This window comes from Protopterus annectens, chromosome 6.part0, assembly GCF_019279795.1.
Source record: "Protopterus annectens isolate FY-2018-M chromosome 6.part0, PAN1.0, whole genome shotgun sequence".
NCBI lineage: Eukaryota > Metazoa > Chordata > Ceratodontiformes > Protopteridae > Protopterus > Protopterus annectens.
In genome coordinates, this window is record NC_056737.1 from 269325397 (window position 1) to 269348345 (window position 22949).

The following is a 22949-nucleotide window of genomic DNA, read 5'->3' on the forward strand; positions in this document are numbered from 1 at the left end:
CTGATGCGTGACATATCAATCGCATAGAGGAGTTAGATATAGACTCAATGGTGGCCAGCTGAGAGGCCATTTTGTCATGGACCTCACAGACAATGCACCAGCCAAGGTTTCAGAGAGCTCATTAACCAGATCCCTTTGAAGCCTGGTAAAATGTGCCATATAATTCAGGGACCTGATAGCAAAGGTCAATGAAGCAAAAGTGTGCTTCCCCATTCTGTCCAGGGCCCGTGACGCTCTGTTAGGCGGATGGACAGTCTGGCTTTCTTCTTCTGCCAGATGCTTTTTTCTTGCGGCCGCCACCACCAAAGTATCTACAGGAAGATCTTTGGACCAATGGGGATCTGAAGCAGGAGGGGACAAGATCGTATCTGGCCTCCGGGGAATAGCTTCAACAGTATCAGGGGCCTTCCAAGCATGCTGCATGATGAACTTGACAAGTTCATCGGCAGGTGGAGTAACCCAGGAGGTAGGGGACCAGGCGCGAAAAGCCTGCAGGAACAGATTCCTCAGGGGTTGGATTAGAGGGCTGTCAGTCACCTCTCTGTTTCAGGATTTCCAGGATATCGCCAAAGGATACCTCAAAGGATGACCGAGGGAATCCTTCCCCCTCATCGAAATCTGTGTCTTCGGTGAGAGACTCCTCTGTGGAGTCCATGTGCTTCCTCTTACATGAACATTTCCGGTGGACCTCCTCAGCAGAAGAAGCTGGGGAAGACAACGGAAAAGGGGATCCCTGAGGGAATATGCCCTGAGGCCCCTGCACCCAGTGTCCGCTAGGTGCGACTTGTGAAACCAGTGTACCAGAGGAGGGCAGAGGTATTGACAGTCCGGTATCGCCAGCAGCAGCAAAAGCCTTCTCCATCTGTTGGAATGCTGGTCCAACTGGAGAGGAGTGCATGTCAAGGACAGGGGGCACTCCTCCCCCAAGTGGCTCAGCCTGCCGACTCTGAGTCCCAGTGCGGCTGTGGAGCAGCAAGCTATGAGTATTACAGCTGACATCCTGGGTCATCCAAAACTTTCCTGCCACGAAGGCAACTGCGGATCCTTAGTGAGATCCATAAAGGGAACCGCAGAAGGGGAAGACTGTACTATATCCATGGACTTCAAAGGCAATGAAGGAGGAGAATAAGAAGGTGTCTTTGGAGATGGGTGATCACCTCCCAAGGAAGGATAGTTCCTGGGGGGTGGAATACCTCTGGCCAAGAATGCCTGGTCCACAAGACGCAACACATCATGTTCAGAAAGACTTCTAGTGGACCTCACAGAGACTGAGGGAGAAACAGGCCTGTCCACAAAAGAGGCAGACTTGGTGCCCATCTCATCTGATCGCATCGAGGACAACGGTGCAGAGAAAGACTGAACTACTGTATTCTGCACCGAAGAAGTCATGGGTGCTGATGTCATTGTCTACACTGATGCAGGGATCGGTGCCGAAGTGATTGTCCATGCCGAAACTGGAACCAACAAAATTGGAGTCAGTAATAAAGGCCTTGGTTCCGAAGAAGATCTCGTAGCCGACACGGTCATCTCCGCCGACTGAACGGTTGGTGCCGATACAGTGGTGAAGGTCTGAACAGAGGAGCCCCTCGGTGCCGATATGTAGAAGGCTGCAGGAGAGGACGGAGCTGAAATCACTAATGGAGCCGAAGGCCTCGGTGCCAAAGGTCTGGGCACCAAAAGCACTGGGGCTGACAGAAAGCTCCTGAGCTGAAATTTTAGCCTTTTTAGATTTTGGTTGGTGAGAGTCCCCAGCCAGGGATGAAGGAAAGGATTTAGCCTTAGCAGAAACATCCATTTTCTTATGGGCTTTAGGAGGGGTTGAGACCTTTGACCCAGTAATAGCCTCTAAAAAGGGAGATTTTAGAAATCCCTTCAGTATCAGCTTATTTTTCCTTCCTAACAAAGTTCTATTAGAAACGTTTTCACATATAGTACAAGGTGGTTCAACAGATAAATGGGAAGTTCCCAAACAATAAACACAAAGAGTGTGCATCAGAAGTAGGCAGTTTGTGTCCACAATCAGAACACCGCTTAAACCCCAGACTACCCTTTTTATATGCCATATTAACAAATAGAAAAATACCAACAATGGTACAAGAGAGTACCCTAAGGTATGAGAGAAAAGGAAAGGGATTACCAACGATGGTAAGAAGAAATTACCTTGCGGTAAAAAGGGTAAGTAAAGGACAGAAAAACCTGATGAAATTATGAACGCTAGATGCGATAGGGCAAGAGACAATAAAATATCAACTTTTCTGACAGAAAAGTAATTTGTAAAGCAATTAAACAAATGACTGTACTTAGCTCAAGAGAAATAGCTCGACACGACTGGATGGCAATGTGGCAAACGAAATCTAAGGCAACAGGGAGAGGGGAATTGTGGGTAAGAGTTTAGCTCGAGAGTTTGAAGCCGACGCAAGCTTGGAAAATGGCCGACTCTGTTCTGAGCTCGGAACAGATACCCATACGTAAGGAGTGAATGAGGATTAACAACATCAGATGAAAAGTTCCTTTTTACTTGTTGGCTCACTTTTTGTTGGGTCAACATTTTTATTTCCTCCTTAGCCTGTTTCGCATCAAAAAATTGTTTTGATCCCCAAGGAAAAATACTATGAAGATGGTTGGGTTGAGCAGCTTGAATCTCACACCTGCCTCTCAACACTCCCTAACTGCTGGGATAAATGTGCTTCTCATCTGCCTGGTGTACAGTGAATAGTCATTTTCTACAAACACACTGCTCTCTCCAGTTTTAATACTTTGCCTTTTTGCCACAGTTTTGTCACGGTCAACTCCTTCTGCTGGTATGATTGCATCTTTAGTAATATAGGTCTTTGCTCTGGCTGCTTTCTCATGGGAAAGTTTGGAGCATATACTTGATGTACCCTTTCAATTAACATAATCTTGCTGTGGAACACCATACCAGTTGCTTATCTGTGCTTTCATAAAATTAATACAGACCGTTTCTTCCAGTTTCTTTGGTATAATAGAAAATCTCAAGTTTCTCTGCTTGCTGTGTCTTCTAACACTACTATTTTATGAAACAGCTTTTCTTGAGAAGTCTCATACTCAGTCAACTTTTCCTTTATGTTCACCTCAACATTTTTGCAGTTTTATCAGTTCACCTGAAGAGCTAGTTAAAGCTTTTTCTATTTTTTCTAGGCTTTTGTTGTTTCTGTTGATATATTATTTCAATTTTTTTATTTTAATCACTTCTGAGTGCATTTGATTTACTTTTACCTCTAAATTACTAGAAGCTACCTCTTGAACCAAAGATGAAGTTTGAACTGCTTTTTGCTGAATCTCTCCAGAATCCTTCCCAGACAATGTTTTCTCTTCACTTTTTTGGCTAATTTTCTTTCAGGTTTTCCAAAGTCCTTCATTGCCAGTATCCAGGCAGTGTACTTACTTGGCAGTAAACAAATTTTACCCAAAAAAAAAAATTTCAATGGCACCGTCTTTTCTGTTTCCACACTGGGAGAGGTGAAGGTAAGCTGTTGATCAGTGTGCATCCATCTTGGAAGTCTCCTGAAAAATGTCAATCTTGGTGTATGTAAGCCTGATTTTTTGCTTATTCAGTCTTGCTGTTCCAGAACTCACACCAAATTTTGTAATATCAAATAACTTCCTGTTGGGTTACATGAGTAAAATAAGAAGGGTATTTGGTGGTTGTAAGAGACTAACTCACAGCTCCCATCATCTTGGGGAAATGAGAAATTCTCATGCTAGTGCAATCTTGATCTTCCTAACATTAACCCCAGAATCAGACATTAGTGACAGACATTTAGTGTGTCAATTACTAGTTTAGTAACATTAAGCATGGTACCCAATCTTGGTTTGTCCTTGTCAAGAAATAAAAATATGAGGACCTCAAAATACTGGAAGACAATGCATAATCCTCCTCTCTTCACTGCTATGGAAAAAAAAATCTCTACAGGAACATGACTGATCAAAATAGCGTTATTTTAAGTCAACCTTCTAGATTTAGGTTACAGACTCATCTGACTCAGCATCTTCCCCAAGGAGAAATCCTTTCAGAACTAATGTGCTCCTTTCTTTCCCTTAGGGTCCTTCTTTTAACTCCTTTGTAACTGTGACAGTCTGTAAATGGTATAAGCCTAACATATCATGCACAGGACAAAAAATACCGCCTTACGGATTTCACATTGTTTTTAAATATTGAAGTCTGATTCATAGTACAATATCAGTAACACAGACACACAAGCAGGCACATGCATACAAATAAGGGCACAAGTACAGACACACAGGCGCACACACAGAGTCACTACCCCAGACAAGAAAGAAAGAACTCAAATGAAAATAAAAAGGAAAGTTCTGACCACAACGAAGGATCAAAAGACTGGAGTAATAATCAGTAATAAGCAAAAGTACAATAAAACACTTTAAACTTGTCTGAAATCACAGACTGATACCATTTCTATTGTGAATTTATTATGTGGTAACAGAGATGTGGACAAAAATAGGACTGTGGTACAATTTGAATTAGGAACAGGGGCCAGAGCCTGGAAAATATGCTTCCCACTTGCACTGACTGAAGCTCGTTTAAGTCTTAAAAGATAGTGAAAGTACAGTTTTGTACCTACCATAAATGTAGATGTTCGAGTGCTAATACAGCTGCAGTAATAACATATGGGTTCTCTGCCATCAAGCGGTCCCTCAGTCGGCCGAATTCCAAAGTCTAGGTCCGGCGTCGGTTGTTGTCGCTTTCTTTCCTGACGTCAGTGAGGCAGGAGTATATAAAACACAGCCGACGCCACTTTCTTCAGTCTTTCTTGCCCCAGATGTCAGGTGCCCCCAGTAGGAAGGCAATACATAAATTATATTTATATACATGCAATGCAATGTAATCAAGAAACAGTAGTTGTAAGCAAATATACCATAGGAGGATAACCCAAACAGGTTGTATGAAGAGGGTTTAGTTCCTAAGCCTTTACCAAGAGGGGAAGGAGGGAGGGAAAGCTGTACTGCAGCTGTATTAGCACTCGAACATCTACATTTATGGTAGGTACAAAACTGTACGATGTTCATCGTGCATACAGCTGCAGTAATAACATATGGGTAGAATCCCAAAGCTACGCACAGAGTGGTAGGCACTAGGTAGAACTGGGATGAGCCAGAATGCCCTGCAACACAGCAGTAGCAAATCCTGCTCTAGTTTTGGAATATAAAGGCAGGTGGTAGTGTCTTGTGAAGGTATGCACAGAACTCCAAGTGGCTGCCTCCAAAATATCTTTGGTAGGAACTCCTCTGAGGAAGGCTGTAGAGGTAGCTGTGGCCCTGGTGGAGTGGGATCTGATGCCTGTAGGGACAGATTTTCCATGATAGGAGTAACAAAACCGTATGCAGTGGCCTATCCATTTTGAAATTGTCTGTTTGGTCACTGGCTTCCCTTGAGCTCCTACAGCATAGGACACAAAAAGTTGTTCTGATTTCCTAAAAGGCTTTGTTCTGTCCAAATAATAGCATAGCTGTCTATGGATGTCTAAAGAGTGTAGCAGCCTTTCCCCTTTGTTTTGAGGATTTGGATAAAAGATAGGCAAGTGTATGGCTTGATTTAAAGCTACCCTGGATACCACTTTAGGCATAAATGATGGGTTGGTTCGAAGGGAAACCCTGTCCTGGTGGAAGATGAGAAAGGGCTGCACAGCCATGAGGGCTTGAAGTTCCGAAACCCTACGAGCTGAGGTAATGGCCAGAAGGAAGGCTGTTTTCCAGGACAAATGTTGCAAATCTGCTGAGGCAGCTGGTTCAAAGGGAGGCAATGTTAATTTTTCTAGAATATAATTAAGATCCCAGGCTAGCACTGGTTGTTTCCTTGGTGGTCTTATATTCTTAGCCCCTCTGAGGAACTGTCTTAAGAGTGGGTGAGAGAATAAGGGTGGATCCGTGTTGAATTCTGCAGAAATGGCTGAGGCATGGATTTTTATGGAGGAAAATGAAAGTCCACTGTTCAGCAGCTCAGCTTGATACTGTAATACCCGAGGCAAATTTACTTTTGTAGGGTCCTGGCCTTTTTTCTCATTCCAAGAGCAAAACCGTTTCCATTTTGCTGAGTAAGCCTTTCTAGTAGATGGCCTTCTGGCCTCCAAAATGACATCCTGCACCTCTTTGGGGAGTAAGGTCTGTTGAGGTGTTAAGGAATTTTCCATGCAGCGAGATTGAGTGTTTTCAGCTGACTGTGAAGAGTTTTGTAGTTGTGCTGAGTCAGCAGAAGAGGCATTAGAGGTAGGGGCCAGGGAGGAGTATGTGTTAGGCTCCTCAGGAGTGGGTACCAGTGTTGTCTTGGCCAGTCTGGAGCAATCAGTATCATCTTTGGTCTGTCTGCTCTTGCTTTCAAGAGCACCTTGGGCAGAAGAGGCAGAGGTGGGAAAGCGTAAACTGTCCATGCTGTCCAACTGAATGAAATGGCGTCCACTCTCCAGGCCTTTGGATGAAAGGTCCTTGAACAAAACTTTTCCAATAGATGATTCCTGTGGGAGGCAAAGAGATCTATGTCTGGCCTCCCCCACGCTTGGATTATCTTTGTAAACACTTGAGGATGCAACTTCCATTTGTGTGGATCTGTCATATTTCTGCTTAGATTGTCTGCCAGCGTGTTTTCCAAACCTGGCAAGTACTGTGCTTGAAGTTCGATTTGCCATTAAGAGCCAAGTTCCAAAGTGTCATGGCTAGTCTGCACAGGGGGTATGAATGTGTTCCTCCTTGTTTGTTTATGTACCACATTACTGTGGTGCTGTCTGTTCTTATCAATAATTGTCCTGGATGCAGGAGGTCCTTGAAAGCTGTAATTGCATTTATCACTGCTAGCATTTCTTTTTGATTGATGTGAAGGTGATTTTCCTTTTGGGACCATTTGCCCTGAATGCACCTGTCTGTCATGTGTGCCCCCCCCCCAGGCGTAATCTGAGGCGTCTGTTGTGATGACTTGAGTTGCTTGAGGCTTGCAGAATGGGAGACCTGCGTTTGTTTGACATGCTTGAGCCCACCATAGAAATTCCTTTTGCAAACATGGAATTATTGGTATTATTGTTTCCAAACTGTGGCTGTGTTGAGACCATAGATTTTTTAGGTACCATTGAAGTTTCCTCATATGCAACTTTACACATGGGATTAAAAGAAAGCAAGATGCCATGAAGCCCAGAGCCTGCAGGATTTTCCTTGCAGTAAGCCTGATACAATTTGCTACCATTTTGAAGTACTGAGTTAGTTGCCTCTGCTTTTCTGGCGTAAGATAGGCCATCTGGGTGTTTGTGTCCAAGTTGGCACCCAGGAAAGTTGTTTTCTGAGCTGGTGTCAGCCTGGATTTCTCTTTGTTGATTGTGTATCCCAGAGCATTCAGTAACCGTGTTGCATACGCCAGATGTTCCAGAAATATGCGCTTGCTGTCCGCTTGGATCAGGCAGTCGTCCAAATAAGGGTAATTTTGTATCCCTTGAAGTCTGCAGTAGGCAATTACTGATGCCAGGCATTTCGTGAATACTCTGGGCGCAGTAGATAAGCCAAAGGGCAATGCAGAGAATTGATAGTGGATTTAACCTGCAAGAAATCTGAGGTATCTTCTGCAGCTTTGTCTGATTGGGACATGCAGGTATGTCTCCTTGAGGTCCAATGTTACCAGCCAAAACCCCTTGCCCAGCATGGGAAGAAGTTGCTGTAATGTGAGCATCTTGAATTTTGGTACGAGTAAGAATGTGTTTAGGATGGATAAGTCCAAAATGGGTCTCCAGTCGGTTCCTTTCCTTGGTACCTGAAATAGCCTGGAATAAAAACCTTGACCTTGTTCGTGAGTAGGTACCTCTTGAATAGCTTTCATGTCTATGAGCTTTGAAATTTGTAGTTGTGCCTCTGCCCTTTGATTGTGTGGCAGGTTTGGCATACCTCTCATTTTTGGGAAAGTGTGAAAATGAAATCTGTAGCCTCTGTTTATAACGTCCAGGATCCATTTGTCTGTTGTAACCATATGCCAGTTTCTTGTAAATAATGCCAGCTTTCCTCCCAAGGGTGCTGCCAGCTGAGACTTGCTTGGCATGAAAAGGAGGAAGTCATTGGGTTTCTTTCCTGTATTGCTGTGCACTATTTTCGCCACCTCTTGGTGCTGGAGTTTGCCATTGCCTGCCTCTATATGATCCTTGTGATTGCCCTCTGCCCCTTGTGCGCCTATATCTACCTCTTTGGGGCCTGTTCGTGGCTGGAAAGGAACAGTTTTTAGAAGGCCAATTTCTGCTAAAACGTGGTGGTTGAACCTGTAGAAAAGCTTTGACAGTTTGCATAGATTTGGCTTTTTCTTCCATTTTCCGTAGTATCTCCTCAGCATTAGTACCAAATAGCACATCTTTTTGTAAAGGAGCATCTAGTAATTTAGCTTTCACATGATCAGGCAAGATTTGTTCCCTAAGCCATACATGCCTATGAATGACTGATCCTGTAACAGCAGCTCTACTTGAGGCCTCTAGGGCATCATAGCCACATTGTAAGGTGTGTTTACCCACTTGTTCTGCACTATGCATCATATCCTGCAACTCCTTCAAATCTGGTTGTTCAGGTTGAGACATTTTATTTCTTAATTATGATAACAGAAACTGCTGATATTTAAGCATATGAAACTGACAATTTAAGGCCCTCATGGCTAGGGTGGCCGAGGTATATACCTTTTTTCCCCACCTTTCTAAGGATCTTGACTCTCTTTCGGAAGGTAGTGGATTCTTAGCAGTAGAGGCCTTCATTCCCTTGGGGCCTTGAGAAATGGTTTCAGGGTCAGCATTATGGCTTTTGAAAAGAAATTTGTGAGTTAGGAACTCTGTAGTACCTATCAGGCTTGACTGGGGCAGGAGGCAAGGAATCCGGATTAAGGCAAGTCTCCGAATAAACATCATCAAGTACATCCAAGACAGGAGGTATCGCCAGAGGTCTGTGTTGAGGTAACAAAAGAAATTCCCTAAGTCTTTTCTTGGAGTCAGAAAAGTCTTGGCCTTCCCAATGGAAGTGTTCCCTCAAGGTGTGCAAGGTTTCCCCAAAAGAATAATCCTCAGGAGGAGATAGAGAAGGAATGGATTGCTCTGCATCAGAATCTTCAAAAGGGGAGTAAGAGTGTTCCTCTACATCAGAGTGTTCTGAAAAATGGAGCCCTGATCAGAAGAGGGAGAATCTTCCTCCACTCTGGGTCTCTTGTGTCAGGAGTGGGTTGGGAACCCCTGATAAGAGTAATTAAATCCTCAGCCATTTTAAGCATCTGTTTTTTAGGCATGGGGCGTGTGGATGGGCCCTGTGCAACAGGCCTCTTGGGATGCCTGGCTGATTTGGACTTAGTAAAGGCCTTAATGGAAAAGGAAGATGAGGGTCTAAAGACACCATGGGTGGAAATGGACCTGTCCACATTAGGAGACAACGCTCACAGGGGCTTCGGTGGTTGTAGTCTGGGTATGGGCTGAGGTACCTGCGGTCTCGGGTACAGAAGACCCCGCCAAAGAAGTGTCGTTGGTAGTCAGGGACTGCATAGGCGTCTCGCTGAGAACCGGACCACGTGTAGCCGGTTTTGGCGTGGTATCGGTGGAGACTGTGGACCTCACATGTCGGTTCTTGTCCTTGCGTTTTTTGGACAAAACGGTAGTCGGAGTCTCCGACGACATTTTATAATCAAAGGCTTTACCAAATAAATGTTGGGCGAACTCTGCCCGATGCTTGATAGTGTGCTTATTGAAAGTAGTGCAAAAGCGACAGCCCGAGACGTCGTGGTCTGGGCCTAAACAAGGTATGCAGAGGGAATGGAAATCCTTATGCGGTATTTGCTTCCCACAAGAAATACAATTGTTAACTTTTTCTGACATCGGTCTGAGGCAAGAAAAGTTTCCCCAACGGGGTACTTAGCTTTAATGAAGACTTCGGTTTCCAAATTTTACGCACATTCAGAAGCTGGCCGACCGGCACTTGCGAACTGCTTCTGCTTCGGGCACCGTGCGGCAAAAAAGACTGTAGAAAATGGCGTCGGCTGTGTCTTATATACTCCTGCCTCACTGACGTCAGGAAAGGAAGCGACAACAACTGACGCCGGACCTAGACTTTGGAATTCGGCCGACCGAGGGACCGCCTGACGGCAGAGAATCCATATGTTACTACTGCAGCTGTATGCACGATGGAACATCAGGACAGAAATGTTCATCCAAGATCTAGTGGTTGCTAAAGAACTTGTGACTGCCTAACAGAAAAGGTACCCTTTCCTCACAGGTACTTAGTCTGCTAGTGTTTAGGGCACTAGTGTTATTGACATTACTGTGAATCCCAGGTTATAGAACAAAAAGTTGAAAAAGTAGAAATCTACAGAAAGGTATTTGTGCAAAACATCTGAAGATGTTGTTTTTTGTTGAAGGTATCTCCAGCCATACCCCTATGAAAGACTGGCCTTCAAATCCAAAGTCACACCACCTTGGGGGGGAACAATGATTTTCACAATGCCATGCAGCTTCATTCAAACAAATACATGAAGTGCATATATGTCCTTCAATATACTGTCCTGTTTCCCAGTCTACAGCATGCTCTGTTCACCACTCCAGAGAACGCATGAAATAGTGCCAGTATTTTCAGGAGATGACATATCATGTTGCTTCACACGAGGTGAATTTCTTGGCATTCATGTCTTGACACATAATGTGGTTATGAGCAGACACCCAATCATAATCCTCTATTTTATGTTCAAGCATGGCTGAAATTGAAGCTCAGTATGCTGGTTATATAAATGAGGAAAATACTCACACTGTGAAAATTTTAAGAAAGTACAGTTGTGTACACCTACCATAAATGTAGATGTTCGAGTGTCTTCACTGTTGCAGTCATGACTGTAGGGTTCTCCCCTGCTGGCAGGCAGCCCTCGGTTGGCCAGAATCCCAAAGTCTGGGTCCGGCGTCGGCTGTTCAACCCTGCTCCCTGACATCAGAGCGCCAGGAGTATAAAGCTGACAGCCGATGCCATCTTCTCCAGTTTTTCTTGCCCCAGATGTCAGGAGTCCCAAAATGAAAATGGTCCCATAACCTTTGCAAATACACCTCAGAAGAATGGTGAAAAAGGAAATACACAAAAGTAAAAATAAGAGGGGACAGGAGGGAGGGAAACCCAGACTGCAACAGTGAAGACACTCGAACATCTACATTTATGGTAGGTGTACACAACTGTACTATGTTCATCGTGTTTCACTGTTGCAGTCATGACTGTAGGGTAGAATCCCAAAGCTGAAAGAAAGGGAGGTGGTCATGAAGAAGAAGGGGTGGCTAAAAGGCCCTGCAAGACTGCAGAGGCAAAGCCTGCCCTAGACTTAGAGTAGAGAGGTAGATTGTAGTGCTTAGAGAAAGTATGCACTGAACTCCAAGTTGCAGCTTCCAAAATGTCCTTGGTAGGAACTCCCCTGAGGAAGGCCGCAGAAGTGGCAGCAGCTCTGGTGGAATGATCCGTATACTCCCTGGGATTTGCTTTTCATGGTGTGAATAACAAAATCTGATTCCATGAGCAATCCATTTAGAAATGGTTTGTTTAGAAATGGCTTTACCTTGGGAACTTGAAGCATAAGAAACAAACAATTGTTCTGATTTTATGATGTCCTTGGTTCTGTTCAGGTAAAAACATAGCTGTCTGTGTACATCCAAGGAATGTAAGATCAGTTCCCCTTTATTTTGAGGAGTGGGGAAAAAGGTTGGCAAGTGGATAGTTTGATTTAAAGCCACTTTGGAAACCACCTTGGGCATGAAAGTTGGATTAGTCCTCAAAGATACCCTGTCTTGATGAAAAATAATATAAGGTTCCCCAGCCATAAGAGCTTGTAACTCTGAAACTCTCCTGGCAGAGGTTAGTGCTAACAGGATAGCTGTCTTCAAAGATAAAAACTTGATGTCAGAAGAAGCGGCAGGCTCAAAAGGAGGCAAGGTTAGTTTTTCCAAAACATAATTGAGATCCCAAGCAGGAATGGGAGGAGATCTAGGAGGTCTTAAGTTCTTAGCTCCTCTGAGGAACTGTCTCATGAGCTGGTGGGAAAAGATGGGAGGGTGTGTATTATAATGAGCAGAAATAGCAGAGGCATGGATCTTAATGGAAGAGAAAGAGAGACCCTTATGTAAGAGATCTGTCAAGTAAAGTAAAATTAAAGTAATGTTAGGAAGAAGAGGATCAGAATCCTGAGCCTGCATCCAGGAACAAAATCTTTTCCATTTTCCTGCATAAGATTTTCTAGTGCTAGGACGTCTGGCTTCTAAAATGACATCCATAACCTGCTTGGGTAGGAAAGAAGAAATCAAAGGCCCTGGATTAACCAGGCCGCCAGGCTGAGAGTTCTGACATGAGAGTGTAGAACCTGACCCTGATGTTGGGACAGAAGGTTCGGAGACTGAGGTAAAACCCAAGGGGGCTCCAGGCATAGGTTTTTTAGAGTTGGATACCAAAACTGCCGAAGCCAATTCGGAGCCAGCAAGATTATCATCTTGGGCTTGTCCTGTTTTATCTTAAATAAAACTCGTGGAAGAAGAGAAAGAAGCGGAAAGGCATAACCCGAGACGTTCCTCCAACTGAATGACAGGGCATCCACTTTCCAAGCTTCTCTGTGGAAAGTCCTGGTGCAAAAATTCTGTAGCTGATGATTTAGATGGGATGCAAAGAGGCCTATGTGAGGACATCCCCATACTGCTGTTATCATCCTGAATATTTTGGTGTCCAGCATCCACTCGTGTGGATCCGAAAAGTTTCTGCTCAAACTATCTGCCAGGAAGTTTTGTTTCCCCTGGTAGAAACTGAGCTTGAAGATCCAGATTGCAAGCTAGAGCTGTGTTCCATAAATCCATGGCTAGTCTGCAAAGGGGGTAGGAATGAGATCCCCCTTGCTTGTTTATGTACCACATAACTGTGGTGTTGTCTGTCCGTATTAGTAGTTGTCCTGGTTGTATGAGATTCCTGAAGGCCAATAGAGCTTTCTGAACAGCTAACATTTCCTTTAAGTTGATATGCAGGTGCTTCTGATCCTTTGTCCAAAGGCCCTGCAAATGGGCTCCCCAAGCATAATCCGAGGCGTCCGTGGTTAGAATCTGAGAGGCAGGAGGTAGACGGAAGGGCTTCCCTTTGTTTAGAGCACATGCCCTGGACCACCAAAGAAATTCCTTTTGAAGGCAAGGAAGGACGGGAATCAGTATGTCTAAACTGTGGCAATGCTGAGACCATACACTTTTTAGGTACCACTGTATTTTCCTCATGTGTAGTCTTGCATATGGTACGAGAAGGATGCAGGAGGCCATGTAACCCAAAGCCTGCAGGAATTTCCTTGCAGATAGATGGGTTAGAGTTGCCAAGGTTTTGAAAGTTGAAGCCAGCTGTAATTGTTTTTCGGATGTCAGAAATGCCATCTGGGTTGTAGTGTTTAGAAGAGCACCCAGAAAAGTTATCTGTTGTGATGGTGTCAAATTTGACTTTTTTATGTTTACAGAGAATCCCAGGAATTTGAGGAGGTACTGTACAAATTCTAGATGCTGGAGTAAGACATCCTTGCTGTCTGCCTGAATTAGACAATCGTCCAGATAAGGGTAAATTTGAATTCCCTTGAGTCTGCAGTAAGCTACTACTGGAGACAGGCATTTGGTGAAGACCCTGGGCGCAGCAGACAATCCAAAGGGCAGCGCAGAGAATTGAAAGTGCCTCGATCCGGCCTTGAACCTGAGGTATTTTCTGCGATCCTGCCTGATGAGAATGTATAAATATGCCTCCTTTAAATCCAAAGTCACCATCCATGCATCTTTGGACAGCATTGGAAGTAACTGCTGTAGAGTAAGCATCTTGAATTTTGGAATCTCTAGAAAGGTATTCAAGACCGACAGATCCAGAATGGGTCTCCATGAATTTTGCTTCCTTGGGACTAGAAAGAGCCTTGAGTAAAACCCTTTTCCCATCTCTGAAAGAGGAACCAGTTCTATGGCATTCATAGCCAAAAGAGCTTCCACCTGGTTTAAGGCCTCCGTCCATTGATGTTTTGGAAGGTCTGGCCATCCGCTTGGCCTTGGCAAGGAATGAAAATGGAATTTGTAACCTCTTAAAATCACATCCAAAACCCATTTGTCCTGGGTTGAGTCCAATTTTGATAAAAAAGAGAGAGTTTTCCTCCGAGAGGGGCTTAAAGGCAAAACGTTCCTGTAGCCCAACAGAGGGAGTCATTGAGTTTGTTTCCTTTGAGACTGTGGCCTGTCCTCTCCTCCCCTAGGGGTAGAAGCAGTCCACTGTCTTGGTCTATAAGCAGCTTATGATTGAGGCCTCCCTCTGGAGCGTCTATATCTAACCCCTCTGAGGCCTGTCTGAAGAGGGAAAGGACCAGTTTTTTGATGGCCAATTCCTGCTAAATCGAGGAGGCTTGTACTTGTAAGAAATCTTTAACTGTTTGCATGGATTTCGCCTTATCCTCCATCTTTTTAATCACCTCTTCAGTTTTAGATCCAAGCAAAACATTATGCTGAACAGGAGCATCCAATAATTTAGCCTTTACTTGTTCAGGTAAATTTTGTTCCTTTAGCCATGCATGTCTTCTAATGACTGTGCCAGAGGCCGCAGCCCTACAAGAAGCCTCCAAGGCATCAAATCCGCAGTGTAAAACATGCTTCCCAACCTGTTCAGCGGCATGCAATAAGTCATGTAATTCCCTATCATCTGCACAGGCAGAAATGGAAGTAAATTTTTGTTTTAGGACAGACAAGAGAAATTGCTGATATTTAAGCATATGAAACTGGCAGTTTAAAGTCCTAATGGACAAAGTAGCAGAAGTGTACACCTTTTTTCCCCATCTTTCCAAGGCTCGAGAATCCTTTTCAGTAGGAATGGGATTTTTAGCAGTAGCGGCCTTAACTCCCTTAGGACACTGAGAAATGGTTTCAGGGTCAGCGGTAAGATTCTTGTATAAAAACTGATGGGAATCAGGAACCCTGTAGTATCTATCAGGCTTAACAGGAGCAGGAGGAAAAGAATCAGGGGTTAAGTTAGCCTCCGAAAAGGCATCATCCACAATATCCAAAACAGGAGGAATAGCCAGGGGTCTATGTTGGGGAAGAAGAAGAAAATCCCTCAGTCTTTTCTTGGATTCCGAATACTCCTGTCCCTCCCAGTGGAAATGTTCCCTCATTTCATGCAGTTTCCCCAAAAGAAAAATCCTCAGGAGGAGAAGCTGAAGGAATGGATTCTTCCGCATCAGAATCCTCATAAGGAGGGAAAGAATATTCCTGATCAGAAGAAGCTGAGGACACAGAAGCCTGATCAGAGGAATCATAATAAACATCCTGCCTTGGCCTTTTGTCTGGAGGGGGATGAGAACCCCTAATCATTGTAAGTAAATCCTCCGCCATCTTGAGTAACTGTTTCTGTGACTTGGGAGCCGGTTCAGAAGAGGCCTGTGTTGAATTCTTTGATTTAGAAGGAGTCTTTGCCTTTGTCTTTGCCTTTACTTCAAGCTGAGTAGGCCTGAAAACCCCTTCGGAAGCCGGTACCTGCACAGCGGCTCCGGACCCATCCGAAGTAGCATTGTCCGAAGGTCCTGCAACAGAGATATTTAAAGGCCTGGTTGGCTCCTCATGAGAGTCCGTTTCGGCCGTCGGTTCTGAAATGGCCGACGACAGGGGCTGCAAAAGCGCCTCACTGACGATGGCCGAACCTGAAGCTGGCTCCACATGTGCGCTATCATCAGATTTGGACCTCGGAGGCCTGTCTTTATCCTTGCGACATTTGTGAACTCCGGTAGCTGGAACCGTATCCGACATTTTGTAGTTAAATCGCCTACCGAAGCAATGAAAAGCAAAATCGTACCTTCACTTAATTGTATGTTGATTGAATCTAGCACAAAACCGACAACTAGCTACGTCGTGGTCAGGGCCTAAGCAAGGAATACAGTAAGAATAAAAATCCTTATGATGTATTTGCTTCCCACATGAAATACAATTATTAACTTTTTCTGACATCGGAGTGGAGCAAGAAAAAAGTATCCCCAACGGGGTACTTAGCTTCGAGTGGAGAAGAAAGTCTTCGGACCGAAGTATATAGAAATATTCGTCAGGAGTCAACCGACCGGCACTTGCAAACTGCTATCACCGCACGGCAAGAAAGACCGGAGAAGATGGCGTCGGCTGTCAGCTTTATACTCCTGGTGCTCTGCCGTCAGGGAGCAGGGTTGAACAGCCGATGCCGGACCCAGACTTTGGGATTCTGGCCGACCGAGGGCTGCCTGCCGGCAGGGGAGGACCCTACAGTCATGACTGCAACAGTGAAACACGAAGAACATCTGTGCTTGAACCAAATCAGAATTCTACAATAAGCATTCACTCATCAGTATCAGCCAAAACATTCCTGCTGCCACTGCAGTTACATGCAAAGGAGTATCATATCCCTAATGTCCAGGATGGAAGGAACTCTATTATATTCTCATATTACTGAGCCGGTGTCTTTGTTTAACTGCCATATCTCTGCAAGTATAATTACAGAACAGGATATCTGAAATTGCATTCTGCTATAAAATCTTGACTACCCCAGGCTTCCTAGTCCCTAATGTGAGTGGTTTAGAGGTATGTGAATGACCCATAGCCACAAAATGGCAGTAGTAATATGTCTGTTACCTCCATTTCCACCTCCACTAATACAAAAGAAAGTCTAATCAGAAACATACCTGTCATTATCCGGCACATTTTCTACCTTTCCATAGCCTGGTATGGGCATGGGACAGCCCATGTGATTGTACTCTGCAATTCTGGGCTCTGGGGCTGGCACTTCCTTGGCAGACTTTTTATGCCTCTTCACAGCAGCTAACCTCTCATTCTCCTTATCACACACAAAGCACTCAAAGCCGTTAAGATAGTTTGGCTTGGTCATATCATTCACTCCCCACTCTCTTTTTTCTAAGGTGTCCAGCAAATCTTGGTTGGTAATGCCACCTGTATTTTTATAATCAAGATATTTTAGATACTCCTCATCATTTTGGTCCAAGAAGTTAATAAAATCTGCCAGTTGCTTTGGAGAATCAAAGTCATCAATTATTATGATAGAATGATTGTTGGGCATCCAGTCCTGGACAACTGGAGATCCCCGATAGACTGGGACAGCCCCCAGATGCATTGGTCTCCACAGCTTCTCTGTCATGTAGTCATTGCAGATGGCATTTTCCAAAGCCAGGTGAAACTTGTATCTGGATATAAAGTCCATGAACTCTGAATCTTCACCTGTTGCAGTTGCTGTGTCCTCTAGCCTCTCACTTGGCAACACTTTATTATGCAGACATTTCCCACTAGCATCAACCTGAAAGTACATAAATAAATAACAATGTTATGGTTAAAGTCTGAAGTGTGCAAACCAAAGGTGAATTCAGCTTCAGAGTGACCTCACTCTCTATACAAAAATAAGATCCAAAATCAAGCCAAGTTATTTATGGACAAGGTAAACATTCTGTGCAACTATAACAGTTACTTCACCATCAGCTATGTACAACTTGATACAATGTTATGTGCAGTAGCTTGAGTATTAGCTTTTGTTTTGGCTTGAAGATGCAAGCTAGACTGCTAGCACCTGGCTTACCTGCATAGTTTAAAAAAAAAATACCTTTATTAAATTATCACTTATGACATAGGCAGTCAGTCAACCATTACATGACGCCAAAACATTACTATGCATGTACTGTTTCCACAGTTCCCATTTTTATGTAATTTGCTCCTACCCTTTTCTGAAGATCCCATTTCCAGTTGTTTTATTTCTGTTACTGTATTCAATGCTTCTACTACAGTTGGTATAGACTTTGATGTCTGCATGCACTGCTGACCACTAATTTAAAGTATTTGTTAATGACTCAAAAGTTTCTCTCAATCAAAATCAAAACATGCAATTAAACACACACATGGGTAAGTTTTGCCTAGCCTCACATATCCAAACAGCTTATTTTTCAAAGAACAGTACAGAATTTAAATGGATCTATCCTTATTAATTGCTCTATTACAGAAGCCCTTGTCCCAGACATTTGGAAAGCTTTCTTCAAAATCCCTCTCCACAAAGGTGGTAACTCCACAGATCCATCCAACTACCGTCCCATTACAATACTCTTCCCACTATCCAAAATTCTCAGAAAATACGTCTTACCCAACTAAACATTTGCTGGACAATAGTCTTCTTGCTCCCACCAAACATGGATTTAGACACCATCAGAGCACATCTACCACACTACTCTCATTCACCCAAACTGTAGCAGAAGCCCAAGATAATAACCACCTAGTTTCCTGCCTATTCCTCAATCTCTCCAAGGCCTTCAATACAGTCTCACACACCAAAATATCATCTAAACTTTCTGATCTCCATGTCTCTACTCCACTACAAATTGGGTCTCTAGTTACTTATCTAACGGATAACAATCTATTCACTGGCAGTCTGTCAACCCCCTTTCCTACCTGTCAATACAGGTGTTCCCCAAGGCTCTATCTTGGGTCCCCTCTTGTTCAGTATCTTTACAAACAGAATAAACTCTGCTACCAAGCACACTACTCTCTTACAATATGCCACCGATTCAATCCTTAGCACTACCACCCACAACTTTTCAGAACTCCTTGCCCATACCCAAGACACCTTTCACCTCAATCGAAACCTGGCTCACAGAAAACCAACTAATATTAAATAATAAAAAAAACTAAGCTTTTACTTTTCCTGCCTAGAACAATGGTACACCTTAAACCCTCCTTCTCAATTATCTCTCTAAATGACACTTTCATCACACCTGACCCCTTTACTAAACTACTTGGTGTAACTGCTGATGGCGAACTAAAATTTGACATTCACATCAACCAGTGCATACAAAAAACGAATCAAAAACTTGGACTTCTGTACCATAATCACAAACTACTCTCTCCCTCCACTAAACCCTCTCTTGCTACACCACTTCTCTTAACCTGCCTTCTGTAAGCTTCCCCAGTCCTTACAAACCTTCATTCACCTCTCCTCTCTAAATTAGAACAAACCTACCACAAAATAGCCAGACTCTCATCCAGTCTACCATATAAATCCCACCACTGTCTTGCTCTTAAGTCTTTATTATGGCCTGAATTTCAAAACCAACTTCTTCCACAAAATACAGTTGTGTACACTTACCATAAATGTAGATGTTTGAGTGTATTCACTGTTGCAGTAGTCACCTGTGGGTTATCCCTGCTGTGGTAGCCCTCGGCCAGCCCGAATATCAGAGTCAATGTTTTTCTGCGTCAGTTGCCGTCGATTGCTGCCTGACATCAGGTCATCAGTGCTATAAAGAAAGGCAGCAGACACCATTACATCAGTCTTTCTTGCCCTAACCAGTCAGAGGCCCAAGTAAATATGGTAAAGTGGTCCTGGTGGCTAAAAGCCATAGTTAGAAACTTATGTCACCCTAAAAAAGAAGATATAACGAGGAAGGAGGGTGGAAAACCGGGACTGCAACAGTGAATACACTCAGACATCTACATTTATGGTAAGTGTACACAACTGTACTATGTTCTTCGTGTTTCACTGTTGCAGTCATCACCTGTGGAAGGATTCCCAAAGCTGAGAAGAGGGGTGATAGGACTAGTAAGAGACCTAGGAATGGGTCAGCATGCCCTGCAGAACTGCAGAGGCAAACCCTGCCCAAGCCTTAGAAAACAGAGGTAGGTGGTAACGTTTGGCAAAGGTATGAACAGAAGTCCAGGTGGCAGCTTCCAGGATTGTCCCTGGTGGGAACTCATCTGAGGAATTCTGTGGAAGTGGAGGCTGCCCTAGTGGAAGGGGTTCGAACACACTTGGGGGAGGGGGGGGATCTCATGCAATCTGTAGCAAAAATGGATACAGTGTGACATCCGTTTGGAAATGGGCTTCCCCTCTGCACCTGGGGAAAAGCTGACAAGTAGTTGATCTGTTTTCCTGAAGGGTTTAGTACAGTCCAGATAGTATCTGAGCTGTCTGTGCATGTCTAGTGAATGCAGAATTCTTTCCCTCTTGTTTTGAGGGTTAGGAAAGAAGGTGGGCAGATGTATGGCCTGGTTGAGAGTTACATTAGATACTAATCTGGGCATACAGGAGGGGTTAGTCCTCAGGGAGACCCTGTCTGCATGGAAGATGATGAAGGGCTCAATGGCCACCAGTGCCTGAAGTTCTGAAACCATTCTGGCTGAGGTGATAGCTAGGAGAAAAACAGTCTTCCCTGAGAGGTATCTTAGATCTGCTAAAGCAGAAGGTTTGAAGGTGGTAAAGTTAGTTTTTCCAAAAAATAATTCAGGTCCCAGGCTGCAGTGGGTGACCTTCTGGGAGGTCTGATATTAGAAGCCCCACTGAAGAATTGTTTAATCAATGGATGGGAGAACAGGGGCTGTTCTGTATCAAAATGAGCCGAAATGGCTGAGGTGTAGATTTTAATAGAGGAGAAGGAGAGGCCACTATTACGTAGCTCTGCTAGGTAGTCCAGGATAAGAGGGATGGAAGATTGTGAGATATTGCCCCCTCTGGACTGGCTCTAGGAGCAGAATCTTTTCCATTTTCCTGTGTAAGATTTTCTGGTGCTGGGCCTTCTGGCCTCTGTGATAATGTCTAGGACCTGTTTGCTTAACAGGGGCCCCCTGTTTGCCTTTAGAGTATTAGCCATGCTGATAGACTGAAAGTCTGCAAGTCTGGATGCAGCACCCCCCCCCCCCACACACACACACACACACCTGAGTTAAGAGGTCTGAGATCAGGGGAAGCTGCCTGGGAGGCTGTAAGATCAGGCTGCACAGTAAGGGGTACCAATGTTGTCTGGGCCAATCTGGAGCAATGATGATGTCCTCTGGTCTCTCCTCCCTTATGTTGTTCAGTACCTTGGGAATAACAGGCAGAGGATGGAATGCGTACACAAAGAGGGTGTTCCAGGGGAAGGTCAAGGTATCCACCTTCCACACCAGGTGGTGATACTCCCTGGTACAGAATTTTTTTCAGCTGATGGTTGAGTTGTGAAGCAAAGAGATCCACCTCCCGAGTCCCCCATGCCTGAGTGATATGTAAAAAGATTTTTCTGTGGACCTGCCATTCATGGGGGTCCAGTAAGTTTCTGCTTAAGTGGTCTGCCAGGGTGTTGTTGATCCCTGGTAGGTATTGGGCTATCAGGTGTAGTCCCATGTAAGAGGATGTCAACCAGAGGTTCATGGCTAGCCTGCACAGAGGGTAAGATTGGGTCCCTCCCTGTTTGTTGATGTACCACATTACTGTGCTGTTGTCTGTTTTGATAAGGAGAACCCCTGGCTTGAGAAGGGGTTTGAAGAAAGTCAGAGCCTTTTGTACCGCCATCATTTCCTTCTGGTTGATGTACAAGGGAAGGTACTTGGCATCCCAAAGAACTTGGGTGCACCTGCCTTCTAGGTGAGTACCCCAACCTATGTCTGAGGCATTGGTGGTAATGCTCTGCCCAGTTGGGCAGAGGGTGAAGGAAAAACCCTTGTTCTGGGCACAGGCCCCTGCCCACCACAGAAGCTCGGCCCTTATAGAGGGGATCAGAGGGAGAGAGGTCACGAGGTTGAGAGTGCCGACACCAAAGGTTCTTTAGGTACCAGTGAAGTTTTCTCATGTGAAGCCTGGCCAGAGGAATTAGACAGATGCAAGATGCTATGTACCCCAAGGCTTACAGGAACTTCCTCGCAGAGTGGTTACTTCTGGAAGCCAGCTGGGTAAAATAGAGCAACAGGGAACTCTGATTTTCTGAGGACAGGAAGGCCATTTGGGAAGCTGTGTCCACAGTGCTCCCAAGAAAATAATCTTCCTGGAGGGTGTTTGCCTTGATCTCTTCTCGTTGATGGTGTACCCTAAGGAGGTTAGTAGGGTTTTGACAAAGAGGAGGTCCTTGAGGAGCATTTCTTTGCAATCTGCCTGAATGAGGCAGTCGTCCAGATAAGGGTAAATTTGTATATTTTTCTGTCTGCAAAAGGCTATGGCCGGGGCTAAGCATTTGGCAAATATCCTGGGAGCAGCAGATAAGTCAAAGGGTAGTGCAGAGAACCAAAAGTAGTGTGAGCCTACTCTGAAGCAAAGGAATGTCCTGCAGAATTCCCTTATGGGGATGTGGAGGCAGACATCTTTTAGATCTAGGGTAACTAACCAGGCATTTTTTGTCAGCATAGGCAGCAGCTGCTGCAACGTTAGCATTCTAAATTTGGGGACCACCAGGAAGGTGTTCAGAATGGATAGATCCAGGATGGGGTGCCAAGTGCCCTCTTTTCTGGGAACAAAGAACAGTCTGGACTAAAAGCCTTTGCCCGTTTGATCTCTGGGGACAGGATCTACTGCCCCTTGGGATATGAGTTTTTGGACTTGTTTCAATGCCTCTATCCACGGATTTGGAGGCAAGTCTGGGTACCCTCTTGGAATTGGGAGTTTGTTGAAGGAGAATTTGTATCCCTGAAAAATTATCGTTAAGACCCATTGGTCCTTTGTTACAGAAAGCCAGTTTTCTTTGCAGAGGGAGAGCCTTCCTCCTAGTTTTTGGTGAGTGAAGAGGGCAGAAGGGAGTAGAGGGAGTCATTGAGAATTTTTGCCATAGAGGGATGGCTTAGAGCTCCCTGCCTTTGGAGTGGAAGTGGCCCACTGTATGGTTCTCTGCTGTCCCTGGGACAGGAGACTGGGGGATCTATCCCTGCAGGGCTTACCTTGCCCCTGTCTGCTAGATGCAGAAAAGGACCAGTGTTTTGAGGGAAAATTCCTGCTGAACCTAGGAGGTTGTACCTGAAGGAAATTGTTTACTGTTTGCATAGATTGTGCTATGTCTTCCATCTTTTTATGCACCTCTTCTGCTTTTACCCCAAACAAGTGGTCCTTATCCAAGGGTGCAGCAAATAATTTAGATTTGACATGATCAGGGAGAGGTTGTTCCTTCAACCATGCATGTCTCCTAATGACAGATCCTGACACTGCTGCCCTGCTTGAGGCTTCTAGGG

General features: G+C 44.5%; 1 protein-coding gene across 1 annotated transcript in view; it reads right to left on the reverse strand.

Moving 5' to 3' along the window:
- Nucleotides 1-22949, reverse strand: part of FUT11 (fucosyltransferase 11) — a 304357-nt gene that overhangs the window by 124601 nt on the left and 156807 nt on the right. Inside the window, exon 2 of the mRNA XM_044074021.1 lies at nt 16676-17301. Coding sequence (XP_043929956.1) covers nt 16676-17301 — 626 coding nt within the window. The remainder of the gene's footprint in view (nt 1-16675; nt 17302-22949) is intronic.